Source organism: Cyrtonyx montezumae, unplaced genomic scaffold (assembly GCF_038088225.1).
Source record: "Cyrtonyx montezumae isolate F1298 unplaced genomic scaffold, pur_monq_1.0 scaffold_4, whole genome shotgun sequence".
In the NCBI taxonomy this organism is placed as follows: Eukaryota; Metazoa; Chordata; class Aves; order Galliformes; family Odontophoridae; genus Cyrtonyx; species Cyrtonyx montezumae.
In genome coordinates, this window is record NW_027072045.1 from 22,326,028 (window position 1) to 22,341,285 (window position 15,258).

The following is a 15,258-nucleotide window of genomic DNA, read 5'->3' on the forward strand; positions in this document are numbered from 1 at the left end:
ACAAACAGAAACAAACAGAAGCAACAGATCTTTAGATTTCAGTATTTCACTCCAATAGTAAAAGCTCCCCAAAACAAAGATCAATTTTTGCTTGCAGTTGTAAATTTCCAGTCCCAGTGAGCTGCACCCACTGGGGTTAGATTACACGTGGTATAATTGCTATGCTCTCATACAATGCAGGAAAGTACAAAAATAAACATACATTCCATCATATATACATAAATACATTCACAATTACATGCCTTCCTGCACTTGAACCAAATTTCACGTTGCAGGTTTGCCTCTAAACATCTATGACTACTCAACAATTGCTCCTCATGTGCTTTACGCTTCTCATACACTGTATACATTATGTTTGGTCCAAATCCTGTTCAATCACTGTTCCACGGGGATTGAAATATAGGAAAAACTGCCTATTAAAAACTAAAAACAAAATCTAGTCCTGCCTTTGGACAACATATGTTGTTTATCTGTGCAGCTGTGCAAGGGGTTCATTTTTCATGTGTACACAAGTAACTGTGAAAGGCCTTGTCAAAGCTACGATTTAGATTACTGTTACCAAGGCCAAGTGACATAAAACAAGAAGTCAGACATCGCCCTCAAAAGCTCTAAAAATCAAGGAACACAGACCTTCCAAGCCATCTTCTCTGCAAGAAGCCTCTGTAGGCCTTGCACACAACATCTGTGAATTGGGAGCTTATTATTAACAGCCCTTCTAGGGGAACATTTTGTACCGATTTTTATTTAGAACAGCAACAGCTGTTAACTTTCTCAATGCAAAAATATGCCACGCAAACATATTACAGCAAAGCAGACGTCATTTCTGAAGTTCTTACTGTAAAATAACAAAAGGCATTTAAACAGCATATAAAATCAAACTTATTTTTTCATGTATGAAACGGAATGCGTAGAAGTCACCTTCAAGGAAGCTTTCTGTGTTACTATACTGCTTAACACCAAAGCCCAACTTCGGACAGAAGGAGGTGCTACTCCTAATAGGATTAGGGAACACCAATGGTTAAAGCATACTAAGAGCAAGAGGAAAATACAATGTAGAAAAACAAACGTTACAAACTCCACAGAAGCCCTGACATGCAGACTGCCAGTGTATATTTTTGTATCACTAATGCTGCTGAAAAGATCTTTAAGAAGGCCCTGAAGAGACAGTAAATGCATTGTGCTCCTGGCTATTGCAGACGCAAAAATATAGCAATAGAAGAGCACTAAAGCATGGAAAAATCTGTCTTGCACCACATGCCCTGTTTTTCACATGCTCACAGGCTCCACTGAGCTGTTCAGCTTCAGAAAGAGACTGCTGGGACAGACAATCAGGTAGAAGGTTTGCACGAGTCCAGAGAGAATTCTGTCCATCTCTCTATGAAGAACATCAAATTTAGCTACAGATTCAGGTGTTCACAGGGCTATAATGAAATATCTAAGTGGGGCTCCTTTGTTAGGTTTCATCTTTTCCATTTTCTATGGCTCCCTTTCTCCTCTGTCCCTTTAGAGGCACCACATGTGGCAGCTGATGAAGATTTTCACTAATTCTGTTTTGGACCTGGCTGCCTCATACCTGCAGTTCTACTGTGAGCAGTTCTGGATCATGACCTGAGACACTCAGAGCACTTCAAGGCAACAACTGTCAACAGTAAAGCTGAGAGAAAGCATTTTTAAGGACTGAATCTCCTCTGTACGTCACTGCTCTCCCATTCCCAGCTTTTCTTCTGACAGGAAACCAATGAATGGCTCACAGAACAGATCCACCACAGGATATTTTGTGAGACTAGATTTTTCTTTCACATTTTGCTTTATGAAATAGTCATATATCCATAACTTGCTGAAGCCAAGAACTAGAGGTCAGATAAGGGCTAACAGCAGGCTGTGGGAAGAAATTCTTATCTCTATTACACAAGTGTGAATCTGGAGGAATTCCAGTTATTAAGCAATCTATAAAATGAGGATAACAATAACTATTATTTCAAAATGTTTTTGTGATGGTTAACTACCAGTAATTAAGGCTGGTGCAGAATTTGGGAGCCTGTGAATAAAACACACTATAGAAATTCTAAGTACTCGTTATTTTTATCATTTACCATTATACTTCTGAATACTGATGTAATCTATTTGCTGCAGCTAGAGTGGCCATTAATATTCCCCTCAAATTCAAGTCTATTATGTTCCTGACTGGAACAGTAGCCTAAATTAAATTAGTTACATATTAATTGCGAAAAATAAACTTACCTCTGTATAGAAGTCACTCTAGCTGAAGGTGCTACCAGTGTGAAAGACAAAACTCACAAATACAAGGAAGTGGTGGAGATGGTTGGAGAACACAAATACGCTTCACTTAAAATGCCTGGATTAAAAAAAAATAAGAACCAATTAATTAAAAGAAATTCTTCAATTGAATGAAACCTGATCTAACTTCAAGAATATTAATAAATTACAGCAGAGACTACACGTTAGAGGGAAACTGCCAAGTGAACCACGCCAGCACTACTTTTGGAATGATGAGGTGCCTGCAATTCTACAGCTGCATCTTCACTAAGTATTTCACTATCCTCTGCCAGAGGGTGCTCCTACAAACAGCAGTAAGGAATAATATGCAGTCAATCTTGATGTAAAGTCAATGGTAAAAACACACTGAATATTTCAAATATTTCACAAAGTCTTTGGTGCCTCCCCAGGTCACAAGCTGTGCTATTCCTGAGAATGTGCATTTTCAAGAACATCATATAAATAGGCAACTAGAGTTAAAAACAGAAGAAAAAAATAAGTCTGAAATAGCTGTGGGCCTGACTCATCGTTCTCATTGCTAATACTACAAAAATTGTTAACAAAGAGAATCCAGCATCATTCACTTTGCACTCTAAAATTAGGATGTGTCAGTGATTATCCTGTAGAACAGTAACTGTGGCTTGTAATTGCAGATAGAGTTTTTAAATCACCCTTGAAAGGCCCCAGTAAGAAACAAGGCTTACATGTGCACAACGCAGCACGTATGTATTGATGTACATACACTTCTGATGTACTCTTCTGATGTAGCCCAGGATACCATTGGTCTTCCAGGCTGGCAGTGTACACTGCTGGCTCATGTTCAGTTTTCATCTACCAGGACCTCTCTGGCTCTGGGCTCTGAAGCGTCAAGTCATGAACAGAACCACATGCATTATGCACACACGACTTGAAGGTGCATTTGCTGAAAAAGAAGCCAACGTTGGCAGACAGAAGGAGTTAAGATGAAGAATTGCTTTTGCACTATGTGCAAAAGTGAATGTGCTAATCAAGATTTGTGTGGTTGTATTTATTGTGCAAGTAGATTAGATTGTTGCATTCAAAAATATAATTGGGAAAAACTGCACCTGTGATTGCTGAGGTACTTTTTGTGGTTCTCTGGGCTTCTGAGTTTAAGAGTTTAGCAACAAATGCCCATAGAAACATGCAAAATTAAGGCAGCACTGAAGTCTTCTGTCTGTAATTGCAGTTCTGAAAGCTTATATCAGACACAAAGCAAGCCTGCAAACAGAAAAGCAAGGACAGATAGGCAAAGCGTCGCCCTTTCTGTCATTCAAAAATGACACCTTTGAGCTGTGCAAAACGTGCAGAGCTGAAAAGTACTCTGTATGAATCCCAACAGCTTCAACGTTGCAGACTGAGAAGTGCCCGTGAAGTGCCTCAGCTCCACACAGAGCGCCCAGGGGATGGGCGCACGCCCCACAGCGCGGTGCCCTCCGCCGCCAGCCTCGGGGCGGGGCCACCCGCACTCGGGCCCCCGGGGGGAGGCAGCTCCCGGCCAGCCCCGGGCGGGGGGCAGATGGAGGCGAGCGGCGCGAGGAGCCCGAGCACCCATGCCCGGTAAGTGCCGGGCTGCGGGCAGAAGGGAGGGTGCGGTGCCCGGAGACTTCGGGAGAGCGGGGGTTGGAAACTGGCCCGAGAGCGGCTGAACCCAGAACTGCCATCCGAAGAGGCGGCAGCGGGAGCTGCGGGGCTACCCCGACGGCTGACCGCAAGCAGCTGGGCAAACGGGTCATCTCACCATTCAGCTTAGGCTCTGCCTATGTTAACAGCTGAAATATCGATCAACCTGAGCATGTAATATGGGGATTAAAAGTTGTGACAGAGAAATACCTGGCCACTGCCCCAAAACAAAAGGCTTACAGCAAAGATAAAGCAGACACCAGGCAAAAAGGGGTACAAATCCAAAGAGACAAGATATGCACCAGCATTTGTCTGCATTGTGAGAAAGGCTCGTGGTACCCCGAGCAGCAGGAGGGGTGTGCCAACAGGTCAGCTCCATCGCTGCTGCCACCATCCCAAGCCACAGGGCAACACAATACATCAATTGCTCACGATGGCAGGGAGATATTCTAAAAGAGACGTATTTTCTCCTGGCACACAATGGATTCTACTTTTTTTCAGTGGTTGGCTCTGTAAGCAGTGCTACATTGTGCCCTAAACCATTGGTTCTGTTGCTGATCTGATAAGATGAACTACAAGAAAACGAGCCAAAATCTCCTTGCCATCATTAAATCCCAGGTAGCTTTACTGAAAAATGGGTGCAATAACTAAAAAAGCAGAACTGGACACAGTGGCAGTGAATGTCTCAGAAGTACTTATCATAGTGCGCTGAACAAATTCAGGACTTCAAACTCATGAAAGGCGATGAGGAGCTCATTCTTTTACTCAAAATCAGGACACAGCTGCTGTACTCTGCTCCATCACAGCACACCTCAGCTTTCTGCTCTTAATGACAAAAGGTATGGGAGAACACAGGTCTGCTGTCAGATGCATTAAGGACTGGGGATTGGAGAAGACACACATTAAACAGAGCCCAGCTGAGCTCCCTTGAAATGTTAACTTCTCAAAGACAGATGAGACAGCTGAAGCACCAACCATAAGTATCTGTATTGTTGATACAACACATCTATGAAGCAAATCATTCATTTCTATTTACCTTCACTGGCATTAAAGCATTTTTCTGCATCAGGCCTTCTAAGCTATAGATCTATTGGCAGCCTGTCTGAAGACACACTTGTGCATGCTCCAGAAAGCTTAAGAGGAACATACACACCCCATCTCTGTGCTCAGGAACTGAATTTGTTACACATTTCTTTTACAAGAATGCCCAGTACAAGGAAAACTGAGTTACCGGTGTAGCACAACCAGATTTGTCCTTGTGTTAATATTAACCTATATCAAACAGGCACTAATTTCACATTCCTCAGAGTAAGTACTGCACTAATAAGCCTGGCTAAATACCGAAGTGTATCCAGACTGGAGGAAGGCACAGCAAAGCGCTCACTGCTGTGGAATAAGCAGAACAGGAGACTGCTCCATGGGCCTGGAGACACAGCAGCTGATGAGAGGGCTCACGGGCAGCAGGCAGTCAATTCCTGCAGAGAACTAAGGGAACACACCTGGAGGAAAGCTGGGAAAAAAGAAAGAGAAAAAAAAAGCTGTCTCTTGTTATTGTACCAAAGGCAAGAAATGAGATAGGATGAGAGAAAGGCCTTGAAGGCACCGTGGCCAGGTTAATTTTACATCAAGGTATTTACATAAGTGTTCTGTAGCTGAAGGACATTTGGCATATCACTTACTGTAACATGGTAACAGAAGAAAGACCAGCATTACACGTACTTGCACTTGCTTTCTTTACCACTAGTTTTGAAGTTATTCAAAACTGCTACCATAAGTGACTGAAAATGTTGTGCTCGTATTGTCTGTATTTCTATTGCCATAACTTCAAGGTAGATCTGGCAAGCACAGGCAAAACAAACAGAAAGGAACAAAGCATAAATACAGACACCTCTACCAAATAAGTCATATCTATGCAGATTATGGGTTACTTTAACAAAAGAACTATTCAGATTTCTAAGCACTCCTCGTCTGTGTAGAATTATGCTGTGCATAAGCACACCGAGGTCTAGAATACTGCATCATTTTCAAAGTACTTCAATACATCTACCTTACATAAACACTTCAGACACTAGAAAATATATGATCTCCATCTAACTCCAGATCTAAATACTATGGTAGTAGGAATAACATAAGCTTCCTTAAGGTGCTTTCTAATTCCATAGACTGAAAATCTTTGCAAAGGTCTTCTTCAGTCAGTGACTTAAACAAGTAAACAAATTGTATTTTGTTGTTGGTTTTTTTTCTTTGATATCTTTTAAACAGTTCAGAGCCTGAAGAAAAAAACAAGGATAGAAAAGGTGCAACAGGAATAGCTAAAAAGATGAAAAGCAAGAACCATTAATCAGAGAGGCACTGAGAACAGTTCAAGTAAATGCCTCGCTGCTAATGAAAAAGTGGAACAGCACCAGGCTTTTTCTTACCTCAGGAACTCTGCCCAGAAGGAAAGGCAGCCCATGTGCTGCTGTGCTCTAGGACACTGGGATCTGACCAGGAATGGGTCCCTATCTATTGGAAGTAGTACAAAATGACTATGTTCAGTTGCAATCAGTTCTCCAATTCCTTTACACCTTACTTTTTCTAGAGCTGCTGGATGTTAAAGTTCCCACCTGATGAAGACTCATCTCAGCAGACCATCTCAGCTTGCCCACAATATCACAATTTTAGGAGCTAGCAGACAACCTAGATGGGAATACAGTACATGACACTCATTAGATAATCAGATGAAGGAGGGAACCATAACTATGGATTTCTGGTTCTGCACTGTTGTTCCCCAAAAGCAAAATTTGTAGCCTGCTTACATTATCTCTTACATTGAAGACTTCCTTTCACTGCTGACAACATACATCTTCAGGTGTTAGGTCACAATATAGCCAAAGACAAGAAGTGTGCACATGAGCATAATGTTGCATTTTTAAATGTTTTTAGAATGTAAATAAAATGTCACTCAATTATCCTATCTCCCTCCAAAAAGTACATAACTTCAACCCTGCTTTGCTTTTCTATGTGCTTCTGTTTTAACAGAACAAGCAGTTACTGTTGCTGGAGGTGTAACAGTAGGGATCCTTTTATTTGTTCTCATTGGAATAACTGCATACTTGCTCTGGAAGAAGTTCTGCCTCCTTTATTCTTATGAAGAGCTCACTAATCCTGTTAAAACAACACCTATGAATGTCATTTTGCAAGATCAGTCATCCTCTGAAATTCAACCAAAAAGCACAAGGTATAAAATTTTGTTCTTAAAGTAGGCACTTTAACCTGGTGAATTTCAAATTAGCTATGACCTGATTTAAAGAAAAAAGTTCTGTTTTTCTCTAGAACTGTGAATGCAATGATTATTTGTGACATATGTAAACAGTAGTACAGTTGAATGTTATTGCCACACTGATAGTTTCATCTGTTACAGAGACAAATATGGCCCAGGTGCCTGCATCATTCCTGAGAGTTTCATAACGAAGCATAAAAGAACTTAGCAGTAGGACTTCAGTTCTTTAGAATACACTTTGTTAGTTACTCTAGGGCTTTGAAGCACTAAAGCAAGAAGTTGCAGTTAGTTCTTCATTTTCTTTGAAAGATTAATTCCAAAGGAGAAAAAAGGGAAAGGTGAGAGATCTGTAAAGACATCAGATCTGAGGTCCTTTGACAGACCTCTAGGCATTCCATATTTACAAGGAAAAAAAGAAAAAAAAGACATCTTTTTCTATTTGTGTGCATCCCTCCACTTATTTATTCTTATTTTTATTTCTTTAACCTGAGGTAAGTAACAATATTACTGTTACCAAGTTTGGTTTCTGTATTTAAACCAGAAGAATCAATAGCTGTTGATGTCTTGAGCAGATCCAAAAGTGTTCCATTTATAATCCCACCAACACTGCATGGGCGAGACTGGATTAACCTGACAAATGAAGAACAAATTCAGGAAGAAAATAACTCCTGCATGATTCCCCAATCTGGGCCACGGTCATCATTTTGTTCTTTGGGTATGACATTTCAAAAATTCAACTTTTGGAAGGGCAGCTTCGTTATGAAGCCCGTTCATTGAAGGCATGCCAGACATAGCAATATACAGTACAAGTCCTAAGCTGCATATACAATATATATAAAATGTATGTATATATCTACTTTTTAAAGCATGCCACTATATGGCAAGTTGATGGTGGCAAACTCTTTCTGGTGGTGTGCTGCAACAGAACAAGGGGCAATGGGCACAGGTTGGAACACAGGGAGTTCCACACAAATGTGTGGAAGAACTTTACAGTGAGAGTGCCAGAGCACTGCAACAGGCTGCCCAGAGAGGTTATGGAGTCTCCTTCTATGGAGATATTCAAGACCACTGGATGCCCACCTGTGGGACCTTCTGCAGGGAACCTGCTTTAGCAGGGTGTGTTGAACTCAGCAACCTCTAGAGGTCCCTTCTAACCTCTACAATTCTGTGATTCTACATAGGAATTGGGCCAGAACTTAGCTTTTCTTTGTACTGCTGCAGAACCTTGCACGCAGGATGCAAATAAAGCAATGTCCTATGCTCCTATGTTTTGTAAATATACAACATGGAGGTAACTCAGGAAGTATCTGATTGTTGTCCTCATAAACAAGCAGCTAATTGTTGCAAACTGCAACAATACGCAGAACTATCAAAGCATCAATCTTAGGAATAAGAAAAAAAAGGAGGATGGCACAACCTACAAGTACTCCCCCAGATTTGAGGGAAAAATAATTCAGATCCAAAGTTTATGGAAAGATAGATTAATGTGATTTCCCTAACACAGCAGTGGTTACAAAAATGCCTGCTACAGTCTTAAAACTAACATGTTGGTACTTTCTATTCTGTGAAGCTGGAGCTTACATTGTAGGGACCGTTAACCCAGAGCTGTACAAGTTTCCTGAAGACAAGAGTGAGACTGATATTCCTGAAGGCAACATTGGCCGCCTCTGGTTCTCTATAGAATATAAGCAAGCATCAGAAAGGCTCCTCATCTCCTTGATAAAAGCCAGAAAGCTGCAGCCTCCTGCTGACTCCTGCAGTCCGTTTGTGAAAATCTACTTGCTGCCGGATGAAAGACACTACCTGCAGTCTAAAACAAAGCGTAAAACCCTTAATCCACAGTTTGATGAAAACTTTGTTTTCCAGGTACCTGTACTTTTGATGATGAAGCAGACTTTTGTTTCCGAATATTGTCTTGTTGAATTAAAGCATGTTCTTTGAAAATGAATCTCCTTTTCCACTGGAGATCCAATAATTTATTACTGGGCCTTCTGGAGAGCCTAGGCTACCTACCCAAGTCCATGGCTCCAGAACCAGCCTCACTTATAGTCCACACCAAAGTGGGATAAATTCTAGCCTGAACCATGGCTGAGCAAGGCACCCCTGCAGATCTAGACATCCAGAGGAAACCTATACTGAAGTCTTAATAGCTTTTAATTTCTCCAGGTTGAAAGTAGACTAGAAATTAGAACCCATGAGATGTCTGAAACAGTGTATAATGCTGTAAACCTAGAAGCTTGGCTTCTACAGCAAGAAGTTTTGCACAGGTGTCATAGAAATATTAAGGTTGAAAAGACTTTTAAAACCATCTAGTTAAACTGTCAAACCATCATCACTATACCCACTAAATCAAGTCCCTTATGGAACAGGCATTAAAACTGAACAAGTTTAGTGCTTCAGACAACTAAGAATATTCACAGACTTCTAAACACAAGTCTCTGGAAGCGAATGCATCATAACACTAGATCTTTCTGAGCCGAAAAACTGCTAGTTCTGCTTTTTTTTTTTTTTTTTTAATCAACTGTTTTAGCTTGGATCTTCAGATTCCTGCATAGCTAAAATTTTGGGCAAATTAAGGAAGCTGACTTGAAATAACCAAAGAAAATCCTACCTACTTTTGTCACTCTTGGTGAAATTCTTCCTCTGAAATTAAGTTTGCATAGTAAAAGTCTCAGATAATTTGCTATTATTTTCTTCCTTCTCCTGTACAGGTTTCCAGTAAAACATTGCTTCAAAGGACTCTGAAGTTTCTGGTTTATCATGTTGATAAGCAGAAGCACCACCATCTCCTAGGCCAAGTCATCTTCCCACTGAAAAGTGAAGCATTAACTGATGACAGTAAAGTAGTCATCTGGAGAGACCTGGAAAAAGAAGACTTGGAGGTAGGTACACACAAGGCTGCTCGGCATTGTTGAATTTCTCTCCTCTTACAAGTATTGGAAGGGTTCACATAAGATAGAAATACCTTGTATTGAATACATCAGATGCTAAGTCTAATAAATATTTGGAGTTCAAGTTCCCCTCTTAAGAACCTGCAGCTCAAAAGCAGCTGTACAGGCATTATCCAAAGGTTCAGAAACAGTCACATGGGTTAGGAGGATACAGTTACATGAGAAAACACTTTGTTATTTCTTTTTTGGAATGGCAAGAGTAGAAAAAGTTCAAGAGGTAAGAAAGGTTCAGGAAAGCTGATTAACCTATCCAATGTCACAACAGCATAAATAAAGCTATTACTATTCACTGACTTGGTGTAGCAGAAGGCACTAGCAAGAAGAAACATTCCCTCCTCCCCCTATTTATCTGTGCAAAGTTATTCAGATATTTGATGAATGCTATTTTGCTTTCCAAGTCTCCCTCAGAGTATGGTGATATCCAGTTCTCCCTCAGCTACAATGACTGCCTAGGTCGTCTCACTATAGTGGTTCTGAGAGCAAGGGGATTAAAGCTCCAGGATGAGAGCCGTGCTGTCAGTGTCACTTGCTCTTTGCTATCAGCTCCAGAATTCCTGTTCCGATTTGTTCCTCCCTCATTAGTTCACCCAGGTTAATGCTGAGTGACTCTCAATAGAATAAATAAACAGTAATTTGAATGAAAACAAATCATTTTGTTACCGGGGTAATGACATTTTGCTAACTCAGTTCTGACGTGTTTTGGCTTTGGTTCATAATAGTTTGTCCTTCTACTTAACATAGTGAGAATCATTACTTCACTGTGCTTCAATTCAGAATTAACAGCTGCCCCAGGGAGAAGACTTGAGGCAAAAGACAAGAGGTTAAGGGCTGCAGGACAACTGCTTGCACTGAACAGCTGTCCCAGGGAAAACTGAACTTGGAGAAAACTCCCAATTTAGGATAGCCTGGCTATTGTTTCAAAGATCACAGAGTCACAGTTGTTAGCCCTTCCCGCACTGGGCTTTTTCCCTGGGACATCTGACTCAAGTGCCCTTGGCCTCAGATGTTGAAAACAAATTTCACTGTATCTAAATGTTTAGCAATTTAGTGAAGGGCTCTGAAACTAAACAATAGAAGCGCAGAACATCATCTAGCAGTTAAAAGATGTTTAGTTCTCTCTGTACAGACATAACAGAAACCATAAGTCTTCTTTGAACAGACTGCTACCAGAATGTTTGACTTAAGAAGAGACACCATCTGAATGAGTTTATAGATTTTCTAGTAAATCCTATAGAAACAGGAATGAGAAGCTCTTGACAGAGCTCAGTACCACGTTAATCTTTGACAGAAAATACACAGTATACCACCATAAGAAATAATTTAGTTTTAGATTCAGGTGAATTAAATGTTTTTAAGAAGTAATAAAGTAATTCAAAACCAGATATTGTATTGAGCAGTTTACATAGTAACTCTTTTCCATATATAGCACTCGGGTAACAGCTCATCCAGAACAAAACTTTGTTCTGGTAATCCTACAGCCTCTGAACAGTATTGAGAGCCTAGTGGATCTGTGGAAATAACAAGGAGACACAAAGAGCCTGCCAACATTGGCTCAGTTCTGACATTTCTAATTGTTTTTGTTAAATAGATGAACCTTAATGAACTGAATAGAATAGCAGGGAAAAAAACACAGTATCAGCAGAGGTAATTGCAAGCTGCTCTGGATCTCAGTGTCAAAGACTGAGACCATAGTACAGGTCCTCTACAGGAAGGGCAACAAGATTTTGTTGCTGTCATCCTGTCCATCCCTACCACTATTTTTGTAATACTTTCAATAAGACAGAGCAGTGACCATTTTGAAACTCTTCTTTCACCTCTTTTCAACAAATTTTCTACAAAATTCCTGATAGCAGTACTAGAAGTCATTGATAATCCCTTTTTCAGATTCACTGAACAGGAGAATTAGCTCCTCCCAGAAAGATACAGTTTTATCAGAAACATACCTGATCCAAGTAGAGACTACAGTGTAAGAAGTCCTTCAAAGCCTCTCGTGTTAGACCAATTGTGATCACTTACATGAAATTAAAGGTTTAATCTGTTTATCAGTAGTTAAAAAAAACAAAAAACACCTTCACGGTGTTGAAAGGAAGGTAAAGGAATTAAGGATCAAGGGATCAAGTATGACAGGTAAGAATATAACTGCTCTTCTCAACAGCTCTTGAACTGTGAAGCTGCACCCTAAGCACTCTGTGAACTCTTTGCTTAATGTTACACATTACCAAACTGACACATACATTTCAATCATTCATGAAATTTATACTTAGCATTTATTCCTGAAAGCAAGAAATTCCTTCAGCTTTCCTAACTGCCTCTAATATACATTTTTATTATTTATTTTTTTTCCCCTCAAAGGTGTGTATGTCAGGGTCTCACTGATGAACCATAGTAAGTTAGTCAGAAGTAAAAAGACAGCAGCTGTTCTGGGATCTCCCAATCCAGTGTATAATGAATCCTTCAGCTTCAAGACAAATCAAACAGCACTGGATACAGCAAGCCTGAGTCTATCTGTGCTCCAGAATACCGAACAACAAAGTAAGCTACATACTACAGTTGATGTTAAATCTCTTAGTATACTGCAGAGAAAACTAAAGCTGGAAGGCACTCATAATTGTAACTTTTATTCATAAAACATCGCAAATAGTTTGGAGTATTGTTCGCTCTCTTTAAAAAGCAGAACAACTTATTTACAGTAAGTATATTATTTATTTCAGAAGAGAAAAATCTAATAAAAGAATAACTTGGCTAGTCACTGTTAGAACACAGCTGTTGTACTTTTATTTCATTCTGGTATTCTAAGGAAACAAGTGTATGCAATTATGATTTGTGAATGCTTACGCATATAAACCCCACTCTCCCAAATTTTGAAGCCATTTACTATTTCTAATCAAATCTGGAAGATGAACAGTAATTGTAATGATCAGAGCAGTTCAGGCAGTGGGATAGAGGAAAGATTACAAACATTTCCTCTCCCTGGCAGAAAGCCTGATGCTTGAGGTCACCTTCTACTAATCATCAGAGAATCCATTAAAGAGTTCTGCTCTGAGAAACAAATCAGAATTCAGTGTTTCTACTGCTCACAATGCAAGCTCTTCGCTGCACTGGAAATCTAATCTCAATAACTAATGTTAATACTCTTCTTTGAATTCATATAGTTCTAATAATAATAATAGAGGTGAATTTATGGGTAGGCAGTTTGGCTTTGAGGACTAAGAAGGATTAATATCACTATTTGAGTCTCTCATTTTTTACTTGCAGACAACCAAATGCTTTACAAAAATCCTTGACTTCATGTAAAGTAGATTCAAATTATCTTCCCCGTCCTAAGATGCATAGTTGAGCTAAGAAGAAACTCTGCTTAATCACAGAGCAGATAATTAGCTAGTGACAGAACATGAAATGGAACCTGTGTATTGACTGAATCGGTTATTTCTCAAGCTAGAGTATCATACCACCCCTGCTAAACTTGCCAATGCCTTAAACTAGGGCACACCTGAACAGTACACTTGGGTAGAGCCTCTGGACAGACCTTAATGTGATTCTAATTTAAAGCATAGGCAACAGGGTCTGAACTGATTAAATACCCACTTTCAGCATTAAAAAACTTATCTCAGCAGATAAAAATTAGGGAACTGGAGATTGAGTGTAGTATTCCTTGGCAAAAAAATTGGATTTAAAAACAATTTTCAGAACATGCATTTCTTAGAGAAATAAGGATTAAAATTCTAATTTATATTTCATAGAAGTACTGACGGGTGTTAATTGCTAACTGCTTTTTTCCAGAAACACACGTGCTGGGGCGTGTCATAGTTGGGCCATTCATGTACAGTCGGGGCAAAGAACTAGAACACTGGAATGAAATGATCAGCAAGCCTAAGGAGCTGGTTAAACAATGGCATGCTCTCTGCTACAGCACTTAAACAGCATCACTCCATGGACAAAAAGAACACACCTAAGAGGTGTTCTCACTGCCTTTCATAACCCAGTGATAAAGTGTACAATATCTTCAGACAGTTACCACTCCAAAGATAACAGGAATAAAAGTAAATTCTCTTTCTCCAAACCAGACGTCTTGATCCCCAGTAGTCTGAAACCCAACCCCAACCTGTCCTTGTACACCTCCCCCAATACATCTCTGCTGGAAACATGGCATGGATTAAGCTTTGACATAGTGTGGATATGCTTACATTGAAAACTCAGTCAATCAGTGGAAGCCCTTAGGATGCACATTTGTTTTAGCAGTAGTTTTCTGCACTAATCAAATTACTGTTCTGTAAAGTAATTCAAAGCAATGACTTTCGATCAAAATAAACACAGTTGTTCTTGTCTGCTTCACTGGGGACCTGATTTTCACAACTTTTACACCCTACAGTCACAAACCACATAGGCTACTGCAGAGAAACATTTTGTGCAATTTTGTATAATTATATTTCAAGAGGGCTGTTATTTCTGAAACTGAAATAATATCAATTTCCTTTCAAACAAGATATTATGTTAATTCAATATAAAAAAAAAAAAAACCTCCTTCCATTTCTCATTGTTTAAAGGAAAATACAATGAATGAAAATATACCTGAGAGGAACTGTTAGGCTAGAATACTCCTCTACACCTGATCCCTCATTTGAAACATTAAATGGTATCCTCAAGTCTGTCTTGCTATGTCACTGGATAATAAGAGTCTGCACCTGTTAGAATTTAACCAAGTATTAAAATATTATATCTCCAATAAATGAATACTGCCCCAAACCCAAAATTAACTGCAAAAAATTATTTTATTTTTATTTTTTGCAAATGTAACTGCTTATCCAATATGCAGTATGTTTGATTTAAGAAGGAAAGTTACACACACACAATGCTATTTGTATTACTATGGTAAAGCAGATTTAGAAAAAGCACTGTCCTTTTTTGTGACTCAGGAAGATCAGTATTTTTTAAAACATAAAAAGAGCTGTTAAAGATGCTTCAGGCATTATGCTCATTGGTTTGTGCAGGAAGATGCACATAATCCACATTGCCAATTAATATAAATATCTCTGGATATATATCTGGAAATAATGAGCTTTTCTTCATGTATCTTACTTGGCACACAGTATGTTCCAAGTAATAAAATACACTGCATTAACAGTCTCT

General features: G+C 39.5%; 2 protein-coding genes across 2 annotated transcripts in view; one reads left to right on the forward strand and one right to left on the reverse strand.

Moving 5' to 3' along the window:
- The window catches only part of GPRIN2 (G protein regulated inducer of neurite outgrowth 2), a 29,816-nt gene extending 27,499 nt beyond the window's left edge, over positions 1 to 2,317 (reverse strand). Inside the window, exon 1 of the mRNA XM_065746799.1 lies at positions 2,242 to 2,317. The gene's annotated coding sequence lies outside the window, so the exon portion shown is untranslated. The remainder of the gene's footprint in view (positions 1 to 2,241) is intronic.
- A 1,501-nt stretch (positions 2,318 to 3,818) lies between these two features.
- Positions 3,819 to 14,447, forward strand: LOC136054706 (synaptotagmin-15-like). Its single transcript, XM_065746060.1, has 8 exons — positions 3,819 to 3,855; positions 6,940 to 7,138; positions 7,753 to 7,895; positions 8,751 to 9,046; positions 9,892 to 10,062; positions 10,530 to 10,650; positions 12,484 to 12,663; positions 13,912 to 14,447. Exons 1-8 carry the CDS (start codon positions 3,849 to 3,851, stop codon positions 14,046 to 14,048), a joined length of 1,254 nt encoding a protein of 417 aa, XP_065602132.1. The 5' UTR covers positions 3,819 to 3,848; the 3' UTR covers positions 14,049 to 14,447.
- Positions 14,448 to 15,258: the final 811 nt, after the last annotated feature.

Excerpts from the sequence above, each read along its gene's own strand:
- LOC136054706 (XM_065746060.1), top strand. Across the intron at positions 7,896-8,750 it reads GTCATCATTTTGTTCTTTGG|CTGGAGCTTACATTGTAGGG; the intron begins GTATGACATTTC and ends TATTCTGTGAAG. Across the intron at positions 10,651-12,483 it reads GGATGAGAGCCGTGCTGTCA|GTGTGTATGTCAGGGTCTCA; the intron begins GTGTCACTTGCT and ends TTCCCCTCAAAG.